Below are 18,716 nucleotides of genomic sequence, written 5' to 3'. Positions count from 1 at the left end.
CCCTCTCTTCCTCTCACGCGAGATCCACCCAGGAATGGGACCATATGAATCCCACGGCGTGGCAGAGTTGGTAGAGTGGCCGTGCCAGCAATCGGAAGGTTGCTGGTTACTGGGGTTCAATCCCCACCTTCTACCATCCTAGTCACGTCCGTTGTGTCCTTGGGCAAGACACTTCACCCTTGCTCCTGATGGCTGCTGGTTAGCGCCTTGCATGGCAGCTCCCGCCATCAGTGTGTGAATGTGTGTGTGAATGGGTGAATGTGGAAATACTGTCAAAGCGCTTTGAGTACCTTGAAGGTAGAAAAGCGCTATACAAGTATAACCCATTTATCATTTATCATGTATTCCCTACTGTAGCATGACAGCACAGAGAGTGTAAAATGTCCTTAATGTGTTGAGCGTTTTGACTGTGAAACAATTGAACCGGTTGAGACATGTGGGATTAGCTGATTCTGAAATACTGTATTAAATGACATGGGAGATGGAATTTCTGTTCAAATTCCTTCAATGATTCCATCCATTTTTGACCGCTTGTCCCTTTCGGGGTCGCAGGGGGTGCTGGAACCTATCCCAGGTGCATTCGGGCGGAAGGCGGGGTACACCCTGGACAAGTCGCAACCTCATCGCTGCCTCAATTCACATTCAATTCAAATTCAATTCAAATTCATTGGAAGAAATTCAAATTTGGGAAAGATTATCAATTCAATTCAGAATTTTGTACAAATTGATAACATATATGGTCTGATTTAGGGCCCATACAGGGCCCTTTTATTAATTTTTTTGAGACAAGGATTATTTATGTATTTCATATTTGTTTACTTACTATGGTATATTATTTATTTATTATTGATTCACTGTTCTGTTACAGAGAACAAGAAAATGGGATACAATTGCTATGGTATGAAAAGGGGTAGGATTAAATAAGCGCAGCTTCTTCCTACTCATTTTCGGACGTGCTGTACTGAAACAACTGAAAATGTGTGATGTATTATATTGTATCGTATGCATGTTTGTAATAAACTGAAACTGAACTGAACTGAACTGATTTATTAAAGGTTTGCGCGTACTAAAACACATGCAAACCTGATAGCACACGCAAAGCTGATCTACTAAACGTGTGCAAAGTGGATTGCGTCTGTTAAGTGAGCAGAATAAGGCGTGCAATCCATTTTGCGTCTCTGTTTTCATTAATGTGCAAAATTTATGCTGATCATTAAAAAACGGCCACAATACTGGGAGGAGAAGATGCAAATATAATTATTTAGCGCACACAGTGTTATATATCAACACTCATCACCGTTTTGCGAGCACTATTTTGCATTGTATTTATCACGTCTAAAAAAGGACGCAAATTGGCTGCACGGACAGATGACGGACAGGCAAGAACTCTCCGTCCTACGTGTGTGTGTCAACATTTTGGACGGTCAGAAATAAAATATATTTCATATATTGTCTATTTAGCAACATCATTTTACAGTTTAATACATGGTAGTGGACTTAAGGGGCCAAATAAAACAAAGTCAATTGATGCTTTTTGGTGTCATATATAATTATTTTTAATGGCGTTAGTTACTTTCATATTTCTTATATGAAAAAATACATGTTTTAGTATGCATTTTTTTGCATCTTGAGCGGAGTAAATGCAGCCTCTCTCCAATGAGCGCACTTTCAAAGGTAAAAAAATAATTAAAAAGTGGTTTTATTGTAGATGCACTGCAGGACTGTTTCTTCAATGCCCATAAAAAGTGGTAGATGTCTCCTGCATGTTCGAAAACATAGCAAAACGTCACAGAGCATGATAACATGGATGTGCAGTAAATGAGAGTGTCTCGGTGGTGAAACCCTGTATAGTACACGCAAAATACTCATTTAAATAAGAAGGTCTGCACTACTTCACAATTGCTCACGCAGTCTTAGTAGATCACACGCAACACTCCCACTAATAGTACACGCTGTTTTATAGATTGCACACGTTGTTTATTGCATGGTGTATGGATCTTAGTAAATCCGGCCCATTGTGTATACAAATGTTGTGTTAGAAGGTGTGAGCAGTGTTGAGTTACCTTATTATGGGTTTTTCTAAACAGAAAAGAGATCAAACACTGGAGAGGAAACAGAAGAACGGCGACGACCATCCCAACAGCGACTGTCTCCATGTTAACCAGCAGATTGGCCGACACCGCTCCACTTATCCAAATATAAAAACAAATAAAAGTTAAAATGCTGAATGGTATGAATTTTTGACTGAGGTGAATTCAGAATGTACCTGTGCCCTCGGGAGCCAACAGCTCCATACCACATCGCCCCTAATGCCAGGTATAAGTGCAGTATGAGGGCGCTGCAGGTGACTCTTTGAGACCTGGTAAAACGACTGTGGACAGGGCGTTCCCATAGCGACAACCAGATGTGGCGCTCTACCATCCCAAAAAGAAGCTGGGAGGAAAGGATTCGTCTAAATTCAGTCAGCTCCTCAGGACCTGTGGAAGATAAGTCAACCTTTCGCTCATCAGTTGACTCAATGCCATTTAAAAACTTTTTTTTTCAAGCTTAACGTGAAAAATTGTGCTCTTACATGATGCCAGAATTTCTTTCTCCACTGTACCATTCTTCTGGTTCTCCACCGAGAGCCAGTCCTCCACCAGGAAGAAGAACATGTGGTCGGTCACAGGATCCCAGACCACCACATGCTGAACATACCATGATGGGTCCAACCCTACATTGACATGCACAACACAATGTATTTAAAGTCCAACAGGTTGGAAGGAAAGTGCTGAGAAGAAGAAGCTGATACTATTCTTTGAATTAAAGAAATAAATCCTACCTTGGCACCATAATGAAGCTGGATGAGTCTAACGCCAGCCAAGAATGTTAAAATAATATCTAAAAAGCCGACATGTATCCATGAAAATATGGAAAGCTGCTGATGGTGTGTTGGACGGAGAAGCAGCTGGAAGGAGATGCTGTAAAAGTCCACTCTCCAATGCTGTACATTATTATTACATCACTACGGCTTATTATTAGAACTACAACTTAAACTAACTTTAATAATTACAACTAAGGCATGTTACACGTTAAAATTGGGCTGTTTGGGGGTGGGCAAACACCAATGAAATTGATTTCAGTTAATTTCAATGGTAGACAATTTGAGTTAAAAGCTTCGTCACAGAACCAATCAAGCTCATAAGTTGAAGTACTACTTTGTGTATTTTGTATTTTTTGAATTGTTTAAGTGACACTTCTCCTCAAAGAAGGACAAGTATAAACAAGAGCAGTAAGACTCCCGTGTCAACGTACCTCACTTGTTATCAGCAAGTTTGTTTTACTGTTAATATCATTCCTTTATTTGAATCTTGTTTAAAAAGGAAATAGGTGTATCTTAAAACTGATTTTATAGTTAAAGTTATATGTGTGGGCACTTATTTTTACACTTGTGTGACGTCATCGTTTGAATTTGGACAATTCTAGTTCCGACTCCGGTTCTTTGTTTTGAATACGATTTCCAACGATTCTTGATTCTGATTCTTTTAAAAGGCACGGTCAAAAATGTGCTATTCTCAACTAGTATATACATATCAATCATTTGAACTTGAATACAAATGGAATCTTTCCGCAAGAGTACACTTTTACAAAATGTTCACTTTATTTTTGAAAACCTCATAAAAAATATACATATTCTGTTTATTGGGATGTTCCAATCATAGCTTTATACTGCCGATTCCGACACGATCATCTATGGGTGAAATTAGCCGATACCGATCACATATCCATCCATTTTCTACCGCTTATTCCCTTCGGGGTCGCAGGGGGCACTGGAGCCTATCTCAGCTACAATCGGGCGGAAGGCGGGGTACACCCTGGACAAGTCGCCACCTCATCGCAGCCGATCACATATATTAACCGTATTTTTTTAAATGTATTATTTATGGTGAGCAGTATTGACAGTTTAACAATGCTGATATGGAAAATAGTTATTTCTTATCTTTTATTGCATTCAATTGTTTAATCAAAACAATCAATTGTGCACAATACCAAATACAATAAAAATATTACTAGTTAAATCATTTAGTTTTTGCCTTCAAAGTCCTCCTCGTGTGTGCAGGGAGTTATTTTCAGACTTTGTAGGCAGTAACAAAAACTAAAAAATTAAAAATAGAGTTAGAATGTAGGACTCGGTATACAGAGTCCTACATTCCAACAAAGTTGAGAAAACGAAAATTTTCAAGGCAACATGATGCAACAAGATTTTTGCGTTTTCTCAACTTTTGACTACTATTGTTGACTTAACTAAGACTTACAAGTTGAGATAAGAGTTATGTCAACTCGGATCTTCTTGTCAGTAATATCACATATGATCACAAGTTAATATTCCATATAATTTGTGGATTTATTCTTTTGTAAAAGTCAATATCTAAATTCCATTGAAAGCAGCACAAGTTAATATCACATATGATCACAAGTTAATATCACATTTGATCACAAGTTAATATCACATAAGATCACAAGTTAATATCACATATGATCACAAGTTAATATTCCATATGATTTGTGGCTTTATTCTTTTGTAAAACGGACCAAACTCGCCACAAAATTAACTACAACAAGATAGATTTTTCAAAAAAGATTTGAAAGATTGAAAGATCCGAGTTGACATAACTCTTATCTCAACTTGTAAATCTTAGTTAAGTCAACAATAGTAGTCAAAAGTTGAGAAAACGCAAAAATCTTGTTGCATCATGTTGCCTTGAAAATTTGCGTTTTCTCAACTTTTTTTTTTTTTTTACAGTGTATCCATCGAACCCAACCCTAATGTGATTGATCCATTTTTTACCGCTTGTCCCTTTCGGGGTCGCGGGGGGCGCTGGAGCCTATCTCAGCTGCATTTGGGCGGAAGGCGTGGTACACCCTGGACAAGTCGCCACCTCATCACAGGGCCAACACAGATAGACAGACAACATTCACACTCACATTCACACACTAGGGCCAATTTAGTGTTGCCAATCAACCTATCCCATGTTTTTGGAGGTGGGAGGAAGCCTGAGTTCCCGGAGGGAACCCACACAGTCACGGGGAGAACATGCAAACTCCACACAGAAAGATCCCGAGCCCGGGATTGAACTCAGGACTTCTCAGGACCTTCGTATTGTGAGGCACATGCACTAACCCCTGTGCCACCGTGCCACCGAACCCAACCATTATGTGATTGATGGCGAATATGTTGTTGAAAATGTGTCTTTACACCTGACTTGACAGATAAAGTATTTGAATATCATTTAAAAAAAACTTTCCATAAACCAAAAAAAGTAGCTAGATTTGTCACTGGTCTAGACAATCTGAAGGGGTACTTGCTAAATATACTGTAGTTAGCAACACTGATCCCTGATGTTTTCTTGTTCTCAGCCAGACCAGGTGAAGTGTGTTAAGCAGAAAAGTTTGGCCTCCGGCGATTATACAGAGTTGTAATGACAAAACTACACAAAGTCCCATTATAATGTGCGAATAGCTTGTGCCAAATCTCTCTGTGGCAGTCCAAATATATTCAAATCAATGACTGATACCTGTGTTGTCGTGCCAGATCCGAATTTTCCAAACTTCCCCTAAGTTGTCATCCGTCTCTAAGTGAAACTGGTCCAGGCTGCCACGTTGAAAAGCTCCATCCCTTTGCAGATGGCGAGACCCGCTCTTGTTGAGGCCGTACAAACTGATGCCAACGTGTGCTGTTGTGCCTGAAGGGATAATCGTATTCATTAAAATTGCAATATTAATATTCGTATTGTTTTTTTTTTCAACTTCTCTGACCTGCTCCTTGCCTCCGGCCTGTCTTGACCTGCACTCGGTAGTGGTACAGTCCAGAACGACCACACAGGGGCACGTGGCTTTGTCTCAGGCTGTCCAGGTGGTCCAGTTTGTGGGCAATGAGTCCCACCAGCAGATGAATCAGGACCAGAACAGCACATACGATCCCTACCACAACATTAAGCACGGGGCCACCAGACTACATAGACAAGACACCAATGAGCCATTGCGGCGTCACTTAAAATGAATATGTGTGTGCTGACATACGGGTGGCAATAGTACGACGGCCCCAGGATGAACAAACAAAGTGGCCCCAAACATGGTGAGGTGGCGCGTCAGACAGTGCACTGTTCGGAGCGTGCTCCCCTCCAGTGGCTTGAGACCCTCACTACTCCAACTTCTCTCCTTGACACTGTAGTACTGGCACAGAGAGCTGAACACGCATAAAGACACACGGACAGGCCTGCCCTCCGCTACAGATGAGGTCAGCTCGACAGCGAGTGGCTTCTCCCTCCGCTTTAAACTGTCACAAAGAAGAACGTGAGTTAGGACAACTTACTGAAGGAACCTGAAACCTGAATATAAAGACAACATAACATACACCCGTAAACGTGGATGCATATGCAAAAGTGCAATTAATTTATCTGTACAGTAAATCTATTTATATCTGCACCTTGTTGCTCTTTTATCCTGCACTACAACGAGCTAATGCAACAAAATGTTGTTCTTATCTGTACTGTAAAGTTCAAATTTGAATGACAATAGTCAAGTCTAGTCTAAGTCTAACCAGTGTACTCACAGTGGAGATAAGAATAGGGTTTTCTCCGTGAAGGTGTTCAGAGCAGAAAGTGTGATTGGCCACTCTTTTGTGAGAGAATCCTGGAATCCACTTGTTATTTCTATTTTCACACGTCCCGACGTCACTGAAGTGAGACCTAAGGAGATGAAAACTATATAATTACAATCAAACTTGTAATTGTAGGATTGGGGCCATATGAATCCCTTCTCTACTGTAGACATTTGGCAGAATTTTGATTTGAGGCTCCCCCATTATAAAACGTATAAAATGGTAAATGGTAAATGGGTTATACTTGTATAGCGCTTTTCTACCTTCAAGGTACTCAAGGTAAAAAAATGATCAAACTTGAATTTAATTTGAAGCATGTTTTGTTTTTTTTTAAAAAAATCATGGAAAATATATTGTTCAATAATTAGTCGTTTTTAGTGCAAAATAAACAGTTAACAATACTTAAAACATAAAGTTGTGTGTGTTCTTTGCTAATGAAGCGCCCTGTCATTAATTAATTGACATTTTACAATCGCTTATTCGCGCAAGCCGTGACCCCTCACAGATTGTAGGGCCCTACACACAACGTGTGATCTACGTATATGGGGCCGCATTCTACCGTACATTTTTATAAACAAGAATTTGATGCACAACTCATTTTGTATGTTGTCATTCAAAATAGACCTACAGGTTCAGATACAACCCCGCTAATACAAACCGTGTTTCCATATGAGTTGGGAAATTGTGTTAGATGTAAATATAAACGGAATACAATGATTTGCAAATAATTTTCAACCCATATTCAATTGAATGCACTACAAAGACAAGATAATTGATGTTCAAACTCATAAACTTAATTTTTTTTTTGCAAATAATAATTAACTTAGAATTTCACGGCTGCAACACGTGCCAAAGTAGTTGGGAAAGGGCATGTTCACCACTGTGTAACATGGCCTTTCCTTTTAACAACACTCGGTAAACGTTTGGGAACTGAGGAGGCACATTTTTTAAGCTTCTCAGGTGGAATTCTTTCCCATTCTTGCTTGATGTACAGCTTAAGTTGTTCAACAGTCCGGGGGTCTCCGTTGTGGTACTTTAGGCTTCACAATGCGCCACACATTTTCAATGGGAGACAGGTCTGGACTACATGCAGGCCAGTGTAGTACCCGCACTCTTTTATTATGAAGCCACGTTGATGTAACACGTGGCTTGGCATTGTCTTGCTGAAATAAGCAGGAGCGTCCATGGTAACGTTGCTTGGATGGCAACATATGTTGCTCCAAAACCTGTATGTACCTTTCAGCATTGATGGCGCCTTCACAGATGTGTAAGTTACCCATGTCTTGGGCACTAATACACCCCCATACCATCACAGATGCTGGCTTTTCAACTTTGCGCCTATAACAATCCGGATGGTTCTTTTCCTCTTTGGTCCGGAGGACACAACGTCCACAGTTTCCAAAAACAATTTGAAATGTGGACTCGTCAGACCACGGAACACTTTTCCACTTCGTATCAGTCCATATTAGATGAGCTCAGGCCCAGCGAAGCCGACGGTGTTTCTGGGTGTTGTTGATAAACGGTTTTCGCCTTGCATAGGAGAGTTTTAACTTGCACTTACAGATGTAGCGAAGAACTGTAGTTACTGACAGTGGGTTTCTGAAGTGTTCCTGAGCCCATGTGGTGATATCCTTTACACACTGATGTCGCTTGTTGATGCAGTACAGCCTGAGGGATCGAAGGTCACAGGCTTAGCTGCTTACGTGCAGTGATTTCTCCAGATTCTCTGAACCCTTTTGATAATATTACGGACCGTAGATGGAAAATCCCTACATTCCTTGCAATAGCTGGTTGAGAAAGGTTTTTCTTAAACTGTTCAACAATTTGCTCACACATTTGTTGACAAAGTGGTGACCCTCGCCCCATCCTTGTTTGTGAATGACTGAGCATTTCATGGAATCTACTTTTATACCAAATCATGGCACCCACCTGTTCCCAATTTGCCTGTTCACCTGTGGGATGTTCCAAATAAGTGTTTGATGAGCATTCCTCAACTTTATCAGTATGTATTGCCACCTTTCCCAACTTCTTTGTCACGTGTTGCTGGCATCAAATTCTAAAGTTAATGATTATTTGCAAAAAAAAAAAGTTTATCAGTTTGAACATCAAATATGTTGTCTTTGTAGCATATTCAACTGAATATGGGTTGAAAATGATTTGCAAATCATTGTATTCCGTTTATATTAACATCTAACACAATTTCCCAACTCATATGGAAACAGAGTTTGTACTTGCTAAAGGGCACCTAAGCAGTAGTCCTGAAGCCGTTCTCAACATTTGATTTGTCTGCAGCTGGACTTGAACCATCACCCTCCAGTCCCAAAGTCCCTCAAATCCTTTGAGAATATAATTTGAATCGCTCATTGTAAACAGGCTAGACTTTGTATTGGAAAAGATGTGAAATGTTTTAAAAAACCGTACCTTGTTCCAGGCTGAAGTTGCAGGAGATATATAAGCCTGCATTTTCGTCCATGCCCTCCACAGGTTTTATTGTGAAGTTCAGAGGTCCGTCCGGGGGCAACGCAACAGTCGTACATGTACCATCCGTGTGTCCGCCGCCATTTCTCAATTTGTTCTCCCTGTCGCCTTGTTTCACAGGATGCTTGTTGTGCAGGGTGACCTGTATGGCTTGTTCGGGCTCCAGATCCTGAATGGGTACGGGCTCCCCCTGCGGTGTGGTGATCTCCATGGCAACCAGAGAAGTGGAGATCGGAGGGTCGGCTGCAGACAGCAAAGCGTGAGACTCATCCAGACCCAAAACCACCTGCACCAGCTCTGAGCGCTGACTTTTCAGGTGAGCAGTGAGCGTGGTTGGGATTTGAAACGGACACGGGGGAGTTGATGATGACCTGGAGATCATGGGATCGGACTGCTTAGAGCAGAGAAGGTCGGAGGGGTCTCCGTGGAAGCCGACTGTACTGATATAAGGTGTAAAGAAGGAAAGGGGAACCCCACCAGCAGCGTGCATCAGGGAGCGCATCAAAGCCCCTGCAGTGTCCAGAGCGGACAAGGTGATTGATGAAGCTGCTCCTAAAGTTCTTGAGTAGTTCTGCTGGGAGTTTGGGCCATTGACTGATAGAGACAAAGCAGACAGGGAGCTACCTGCAAACATAGACCACAATAGTTAACACTTGTTGTGACAAAAAAACTGTTATTATAAACTATGTTTAAAGGATGTAGAAAGCCATCAAGCCCCTATGATTACAATTGCTTTCCCCTCAATAATCAGGTTTCTAATTTGCATACTGTAACAAGTACAGTAGGGAAGGGATTCATTGGACCCCATTCCTGGGTGAGAGGAAAAGGGGTGGGGAGGGATAATCATTTTGCAATGCAGTGGGCTGAAAATGATGGAAAGCGCCAGTCTACGTAGCAACTGACGCTGTGGTTAAAGTATGAATTGCCACAAAACACCCTTTTAAGATATTCAATATGCTACTGCTATCTGGCGGCTGAAGTGGATAGTGCACCTTCCCAATACGTAACGCTTAATGTGTAAGGTAAACCGCGAGCCATATGAATCCAGTTCCTACTGTATGACTGTTTTTAATCTGTGTTGAGGCATTGAGAGGTAACAATTTGTATTCTATTACATTTGCATCTGTGATTTTTATCGAAGTAGGTAACTTTTATTGTGAATTTACTCGATATAACAGGGTTATATCCATCCATCCATCTTCTACCGCTTGTCCCTTTCGGGGTCGCAGGGGGTGCTGGAGCCTATCTCAGCTGCATTCGGGCGGTAGGCAAACTACACCATGGACAAGTCACCACCTCATCGCAGGGCCAACACAGATAGACAGACATCATTCACACTCACATTCACACACTAGGGCCAATTTAGTGTTGCCAATCAACCTATCCCCAGGTGCATGTCTTTGGAGGTGGGAGGAAACCGGAGGGAACCCCCGCAGTCATGGGGAGAACAATTTAAATTAACCTAAATAATTTGAAAGAATTAAAAAGTGCAGTTACTCATTATAAATTTATGAAAATAAGATTATTTGGAAATGTAGAAAAATTAACGGTAATATTAATACAGTAATCCCTCGTTGAATGCTGTTATTTGGTTCCAATCCGGAAATGACTGTTATAAACAAATTTCGGCTATCTTGGCCATTCCCGGTGCCATCCAGCTTGGTGTTGTTTTTGCAGTTCTCCTATTTCCTGTTTTGCATTGTATGCTGCAGCTTGTTGCTTAGTGGGCTATCAGCACACTTGATTTTAATTCCCAATTAGCATTGTGGTATTTAAGTTCTGCAGCGTTTGTGTTTGCTTCTTGCCAGATAATGCTTATTTGTGCTTATATTTTTGTTCCATCTTTAAATGACTATTAACTACTATTTACTGCCACCATGTCCCCACATTCTGAGGTTATGCGCCTCACCAATGTAGTAAAAAATACATAATAAAATAAAAATATTTATTAAAAACTCAGTTAAAAATGATTGACGATATAGAGAGTGTGCGAGATTGTTTGGATGTTATGCATTTTTTTATTACTACCAATTTAAACTATTGTACATTAAAAACTTCCAAATGTACTCGAATAAACATCCCACTGAAAAAATAAACATAAAACAGCAATTGTCCTCTTTTTTTTCCATACCTATGATGTTAAGGATGTTTCTGCCGGTGTCAAACACTGACAAAACACCAGGACTCGTGTGTTCCTTCATCACTCGGATCATCTTTTCGACTGCTTCAAAAACTTTCTCCTGACAGTCGTCACACACTAACTCAGCAGGGACAGCCTGGGGAACATTAAAATATGTTACATGTTTGACAATACATGGTTTTAATTTATAAAATACTACATTAATACAGTATATGTCGCTGAATCACTCAATCTATTGCAATACCCTAAATGCTCCAATTACAGAAGAGTCCCTGATGGTTGTCGAGCACGTTGGTATCAAAAAGCAAATGACTGCTGGGTCTCTATTTAGCGCTGGATCAAATAAAGAAACATGGTGTTAACAGCTGGGGCTGTAGGCAACCTCAGTAGCTACATTTAAATTATTATTGTCATGATCTCACATGACAATTCTGACTTTGTTTTCCATTAGTTTTGTCTCATTTCCTGTCCTGGTGCTCCTAATTTGGTTATATTTCCTGTTATATTCCTGTTTCTGCTGCACCTTCACTTTCTGTTCTGTTTCCTGCCAGCACACCTGTTTTCCATTAGTAAATATATTTTAATTGCACCTGTTGCTCCTTGGATCATTGTGTTTTATGCCTTGAGAAAGTGTTTGTGTGTATTTCCATGCTGCACTAGATTTGTTTTGCACCAGTGTACCTTTGTTTTCCCTAATTAAACATCTTGCCTGCACATTGCCTCCCTTGCTCTTCATCCTGGAGTCCAGACCAACCAGAGAATGTAACACTTATGAGTGGTCTGTATGCAGAAGCTTTGTCTAGCTCTGCATATGTTTTAGAATGTTGGTTATGCTACTTAACCGTTGATGTGAAACTCATTCATGCAATTCTTTTGTTTACAATGATCTCATTATCAGTATGAATGCTGGCTCAGCAGTTTGCTCCTTACCGGTTAAGTTAATAAATTACCATGTGATAACTTAGAAGAGCGATTTTTCTTTTTCAACTTTTTTATGCACCCCACATTCTAACTAAAATAAAATAAATAGGTTGTCAAATATCATGAGTTTGCTTGTTTTTAAATTACGGAATCTAAATATTGCCTGCTTCCAAATAACACTGAGGTATGTTTGTGGTTTAGGTAATAAAAAATATATACTGTAGCTACAAGGAGAGCATTTATGGTGGTAAGGGTGGCCAAAAAGATAGCATTAGAAGTGTCCCAGTACAACTTTTTCACTTCTGGTACAATACCAATATTGGAGCCTTGCGTATTGGTGGATAATGATATTAATCCGATACAATATCAGCGCAAGTCATATACGGCATGTTAGAAAAGTCGATCAAGTGAAATTCCTCAAATAACAATGGTAGGTATGGAAAAAGCAGTCTTTAAATTGAAGTGGAGTGGTAATTTGTTTGGTTTATTTAGTTTTGATGCTGTAAATTTAATGATCCAGACACATTTGTGGTGAATACTTTCTAATAAAGTTCTGTGTTAGACACTGTAAGTAATGTACATCTACAATTACTTAATACTTGTTTGTATTGACAAATGTTTGTGTTTTAGACTGCACATTTTTCCAATGAAGGACACTTATTACATATGTCTAGCTTGTGTGCTAAGCTGTTGCGTAGCTGCTACCTCCTAGTAGCCTATAGCCTACCATGTTTACTAGGGCTGTGAATCTTTGGGTGTCCCACGATTTGATTCAATATCGATTCTTGGGCTCACGATTCGATTCAAAATCGATTTTTTTTTTTTCAATTCAACACGATTCTCGATTAAAAAACGATTTTTTTCCCGATTGAAAACGATTCTTTATTCATTCAATACATAAGATTTCAGCATGATCTACCCCAGTCTGCTGACATGCAAGCAGAGTAGCAGATTTTTGTAAAAAGCTTTTATAATTGTAAAGGACAATGTTTTATCAACTGATTGCAATAATGTAAATGTGTTTTAACTATTAAATTAACCAAAAATATGACTTATTTTATTTTTGTGAAAATATTGGACACAGTGTGTTGTCAAGCTTATGAGATGCGATGCAAGTGTAAGCCACTGTGACACTTTTTTTTTTTTTTTTTTTTTTTTATAAATGTCTAATGATAATGTCAATGAGGGATTTTTAATCACTGCTATGTTGAAATTGTAACTAATATTTATACTGTTGTTGATAATATTATTTTTTTTCCACTACTTTTGGTTTGTTCTGTGTCATGTTTGTGTCTCCTCTCAATTGCTCTGTTTATTGCAGTTCTGAGTGTTGCTGGGTCGGGTTTGGTTTTGGAATTGGATTGCATTGTTATGGTATTGCTGTGTATTGTTTTGTTGGATTGATTAATAAAAAATAAATAAATAAATAAAATAAAATAAATAAATAAAAATCGATTTTTTTAAAATGAGCATCGAATCTGAATCGCACAACGTGAGAATCGTGATTCGAATTCGAATCGATTTTTTCCCACACCCCTAATGTTTACCTTTTGTAAATAACTTCACTAAAAAATAAGAAAAGAGCAACCTTGTGCGCTCATTGGAGGACGTTTAGATGTTAACTGACTGTCCAGCTTTGCACAAGTACACACGCTGAAGGACTGCTTGTATCGGAGCTTATATTAGGGACCGATACTTGTTTTTTTTTCTGATATAGGACAGATATCCAAGATCAATATCGGATCGGCACAGCATTCTTACAGTAGACTGGGCTAAAGCTGAGCTGATCTGATCGACGTCCATCAGGGAAGAAATGGGAAGAGACACCAAAGCTTTGGTGACATTCTCTCTAATCTCCGCCTGCATCGTGAGCTCTCTGGTACTTTGTCCAGGCTTCATCTGTGGATCAAAAGGAGCAATGGGGGTTGTCAACATTGTAAGCAAGAGTGGGATCATGCTTCTAAATCAAGGTGTCTCCCTTTCTTTAGACTATATGTTCTCTATCACAGAAGGACCCTAAACTTAGAAGGTTTGAATATACGTTAGATTTTTAATCTGCTGCAGCTCCCTTAAAGTCCTTGGGCAGCCCTCAGGTGAGGAGGCTTCACCTCACACACTACAGTTGATATAGAAAAGATAATGTTCCTAATTGCCGCAAGAAAGATGCAATTATGTTCCTGTATATCAGTGGTCCCCAACCTTTTTTGCACCACCAATCCAGGCATTATTTTCAGGGACCGGCTTCCCACTTGGGAAAATTTCAACTCACTATAACGTTGAATTAGTGGGAGCCCTGGGCTTGTTTATTTGCAATGAGATGCTGATGGAAATCAGCCTTTGGCTACAATATGTCACACTTATATTTGATATGTTCATTAATGTGCATTGTATCATGTCACAAAGTTATAACACATGGCAACTACCTATGAGGAGTTTTATTGTACATCTATAAACAAGCTTATTGGTGTGTCTAGTGCACCGGTGTCAAACTCAAGGCCCGCGGGCCAGATCTGGCCCTCCACGTCATTTTATATAGCCCGCAAAAGCCTGGAAATAATATGTGTCAATAAAATACCTTATATTTTCTTTCTTTACTTTCTTATTTTCTTACTAAATGTATTAGGTTTTTTTTCCTAGTTTGACAGGGAAAAAAAATAGTGTCCAATATTGCAACAAAAATTATATTATCTAGCTTTGTTAGTCAAAATCCAATTAAATACTTAAATATCTGCCAAACTTATGGTTTCGAAGCAAGTTATTCATCAAATTGTACACTATAAAAAATACCAATAGATTTTACTGTAAAATTTAGGGAGTTTTTTTTTACAGCATATTACTGTAAGTTGAAAAAAAAATGACCAATGTTTTTTTTTTTTTTACAGTAAAATTCTGTCAGTTTTTTTAAAAATTGTAATCCATGGTTGATGATTTTATGGTACCACATTTTATTATAGTAAATAAACTGGCAGCTGAGTTCCCAAAATAAAATTAAACAGCGGTACTGTATTTCTATTTACAGTAATATGTTGTAAAACTAATAATAATAAAATAACACCATATATTTTACAGTAAAAGTCCGGCAACTAAACTGCCAGTTTTTTTCTGTAAAAAAACAGTGGTCGAATCCACAGATTATTTTTACCTCTTTATGTAAAAAAAAAATTAAATATTTAAATTAATTAATTATTTACTGTTAAAAGCAGCCCTCTATTGGCAGCCATGACTGCGGTGTGGCCCTCAATGAAAACAAGTTTGACACCGCTGGTCTAGTGGGACAGGCCAAAGTTAAGTCGGAGAAAATGCAATCCTTTATAAATTATTTAATGTTTCTCTCCGGCCCGGTAGCAATTGCTTCACGTATTGCATTTTAATGTTTCTCTCCGGCTCGGTAGCAATTGCTTCCCTAACCACCGGTCTCCGGACCGGTGGTTAGGGACCACTGCTGTAAATTACCTGATTGAGTTGACTGGTGAGAACAATGGCATATGGGATGATCTCCTGCGGGTTTCCATGTTGGACTAAAGCCCACAACTCGGTCTGACTCTTGGTTCTAAGCCAATCGCTGGCAGTCACACGACTGTGAACAGTCAAAGTTCTGAAGCATAAATAAACAAACATTTGAAATATGCACTGCATTTTCATCATTGGTTGTAGAACTCTTGAAGATGGTGACATACCTTTTTAGAGCAATGACTTTTACTCCGAGGTTGCCTTCTATGAGCAAAGTAACTGTGATGAGTGACTTGTTTTGTCCGTGCACAGGACTCCCCACTGGAACCATGCTGCCAAAACTGGAGCGAGTACCCCTTAGGAAATACATAACAACCCTTCACATTCAGACACGATACATTTTGTCAAGACGGACTGTAGATTAATTGGTGAATTTACTTGTACAACGTGACAGGTGGGCCGGTAGATGGATGGGATGGGGCCACCTGGAAGGTATAGATGAACTCAGAGGCTGGGCTTTCGCCATCTTGCCACCCTGACATAAAACAGAACATACAATTCTATGTACTATATGTGACAATGTTTTTTATATACAACCTTGAACAGAATCGTAAAAACAGGAAAAATATTTTGCATAATATAGGTTGAGATCAGCCTATGTGCACACAGACAAGATGGTATAGCGCATGTTAATTTTCTGGGGGTCTACTACTTTTTTGTCACATAACCCTTAGGATCTTTAAAAGACCCACAGCATCCAGATGACCAATATTTTCACTAACAAGTTCTTGTTATGTATTTTCTGTTCCTGAAAATGAATCTGCCAGTCAGTTCCCATAATATCCAACAGTTTTTGATTAATCAGTAGATAACTAACTCTACTTGGAAGACCACCTTTCCATTGCCAGACTCGATATGCCGCCCCTTCTTGTTGTGACATCATCTACAGAACTGGAACCCATTTCCCTGCATAGACAGTGTGGATAAAGTCATGTAAAACTATTATTTTAATCCTTTAATTGCATGTTTTTGTCGCCTTGGTCCATGATTACTTCAAACTGATATGGTTAAGATTACGAGCAAACAAGGAATAAAACAGAATCGCCATTTCAGGACTTCCCTGCTCGTCTGTCATTTCTTCCATATAACCTTGAGGAAATACTGCAAGACATGAGTAAACACTCATGTCCTGCAGTATTTCCTCAAGTATCTTTGGGAAACATCAGTAGAAGAGGACGCAAAAAAAAACCTACTAGCGGCTTACCCTCTTTTTCTCTCTTTCTCAGTTTTTTTTTTTATAGGATCTGACTCAGTCTTTCTCCTTTTGAGGGTGCTGCCTATTTTCAGGATTATATTTGGCTTTAATAATTTTTTCCCATCCAAATTCAGATCAAAACCCTTCTTCATCTAAGTAACAGTCAATAAAATGATGACTGCAAATTACACTCCTTTTGCTCGGTGTATCCTATTTTGCACGAGTCAATTTCACTGGAGAGGTCAATACTTTCCTCATATTCCCATCATTTGGAAATGTATGCAGGCTGACCCCTTCTTTAGTTGTATAGCTACAACCTGCAACAATGCATCTGGCCGGCATATTTGCCAATTCCTTCATATTTCGAGCCAAAGTTATATGATTCGGGATGAAGACGTAACCAAAACACATACTACGCAATATGAAATTGCCTTTAGACTTCTGTAAGTGCTTTCAGCAGGCTAAAGCCAAACTTCCCACATTTCGAAGCTAAAAGTTGGCATTCCACAATGTGCTGAAATGTATTAGAAAACAAGCCCAAAATTACCAGTGTCTTTTTGTTCGGAAAATTTCCATGAAGACATAATTTTTAGGTCAAAACTATGAAATAAGTGCCAATGTTGAAAGCATTAGAGGGGACCTTTAAAATCACACTTTCATTGAAAAAAGGCCTTGCTTGTGCAGTTCAACAATCCTGCCACTTTCGAAGACAGAACAACTTTGATAGTGACAGAAAATGACACTGATGACAGATTTGAGTTTAGACCTGACCCCTTTTAAACCTTTCTTTGAGTTCATATTCAGTTGTAGCCTCTTTTTTGGACTCTTGCTCCTCTTGCTGTTCTACTTAAAATGTAAAATTACATCAGCGTTAAATCGGGGTACTTGACATTTTCCCACAGTCTCAAGATTTTGCTCAGGCCTAATTGTGTTGCAGCATTACCTGAGCAGTTGAAGGTGACCACCGTTTCCAGCAGATGGATGCCTGTCACTGGGTTCAACACACACAGACCTCCATAAGGAGGCTTGTCGGCTACCATTTTCTGACTGGCGCTGCCCCACCTCCCACTGCCAGGCTCAGTCACGTTGACAGTGTAGGTATACATTTTCCCTGGTAGTACGACGTCTGAACGGAGTACCAGTTTAGAGGAGTGTCTTCCTGTGAATGTGGCAACCTTGTCGAGGTCAAGGATCGAGCCCGTCTCGTCCTCAGCGCTCCATTCATACTGTGATAAGACAATTACATGGATTATAATAATAATAATTAATATCTACACAAACCACCATATTAACTACAAAGTAATTAAGTAAACTAAAACAGTTTAATCAGTTTAACAAATCAATCTTATTTGTATCTATCCAATAGCTGTCCACGTAACCATGTTATGGTCAAAACAGAGTCTGGAGCCTATCCCACCTGTCTTAGGATAACTTGCCACAGCCAGTAGTACCCAGCTACGTTAACTTTAACACTATTCATGGTGCAATATTATGTTGTCATTAGTTCAATATGTTTCAACACTTCCATTAATAAATTTATACCTGAACTTGGTCCTCACATCCTGCACAATGTCCAGATAGTCGGATGGGGGTGTGGATAGAACAGGAAACACACTCCACAAACACAGGAAGCAGTGCTATTTCACTCACTTTTACCTACAAAAAACATTAAAATAGAATGGACACTAATTTGTGGGTATACTTTTCCCTTTTATATCTTTGCATATGAATGAAATATTATTATTTTTATAGTACAAGGATCCATATGTGTTAACTTAATTTAAAATAAAACATTCATGGCTCACGTTACTTATATAACTATATAAGTCTCA

The 18,716-nt window shown here is 39.3% G+C and overlaps 1 protein-coding gene across 1 annotated transcript in view; it reads right to left on the bottom strand.

The window, feature by feature from the left end:
* Positions 1-18,716, bottom strand: part of LOC133656384 (polycystin-1-like) — a 56,636-nt gene that overhangs the window by 19,468 nt on the left and 18,452 nt on the right. Inside the window, exons 12-26 of the mRNA XM_062057470.1 lie at positions 18,427-18,540; positions 17,828-18,110; positions 16,068-16,164; positions 15,809-15,985; positions 15,633-15,741; positions 13,941-14,078; positions 11,250-11,394; positions 9,062-9,742; positions 6,593-6,728; positions 6,061-6,316; positions 5,797-5,992; positions 5,556-5,723; positions 2,573-2,713; positions 2,267-2,477; positions 2,064-2,187 (exon numbers count right to left, since the gene is read on the bottom strand). Of these exons, the coding sequence (XP_061913454.1) occupies positions 2,064-2,187; positions 2,267-2,477; positions 2,573-2,713; positions 5,556-5,723; positions 5,797-5,992; positions 6,061-6,316; positions 6,593-6,728; positions 9,062-9,742; positions 11,250-11,394; positions 13,941-14,078; positions 15,633-15,741; positions 15,809-15,985; positions 16,068-16,164; positions 17,828-18,110; positions 18,427-18,540 (2,976 nt within the window). The remainder of the gene's footprint in view (positions 1-2,063; positions 2,188-2,266; positions 2,478-2,572; positions 2,714-5,555; positions 5,724-5,796; positions 5,993-6,060; positions 6,317-6,592; positions 6,729-9,061; positions 9,743-11,249; positions 11,395-13,940; positions 14,079-15,632; positions 15,742-15,808; positions 15,986-16,067; positions 16,165-17,827; positions 18,111-18,426; positions 18,541-18,716) is intronic.

Source organism: Entelurus aequoreus, linkage group LG08 (assembly GCF_033978785.1).
Source record: "Entelurus aequoreus isolate RoL-2023_Sb linkage group LG08, RoL_Eaeq_v1.1, whole genome shotgun sequence".
NCBI lineage: Eukaryota > Metazoa > Chordata > Actinopteri > Syngnathiformes > Syngnathidae > Entelurus > Entelurus aequoreus.
This window is presented reverse-complemented; position numbering and strand designations above follow the sequence as displayed.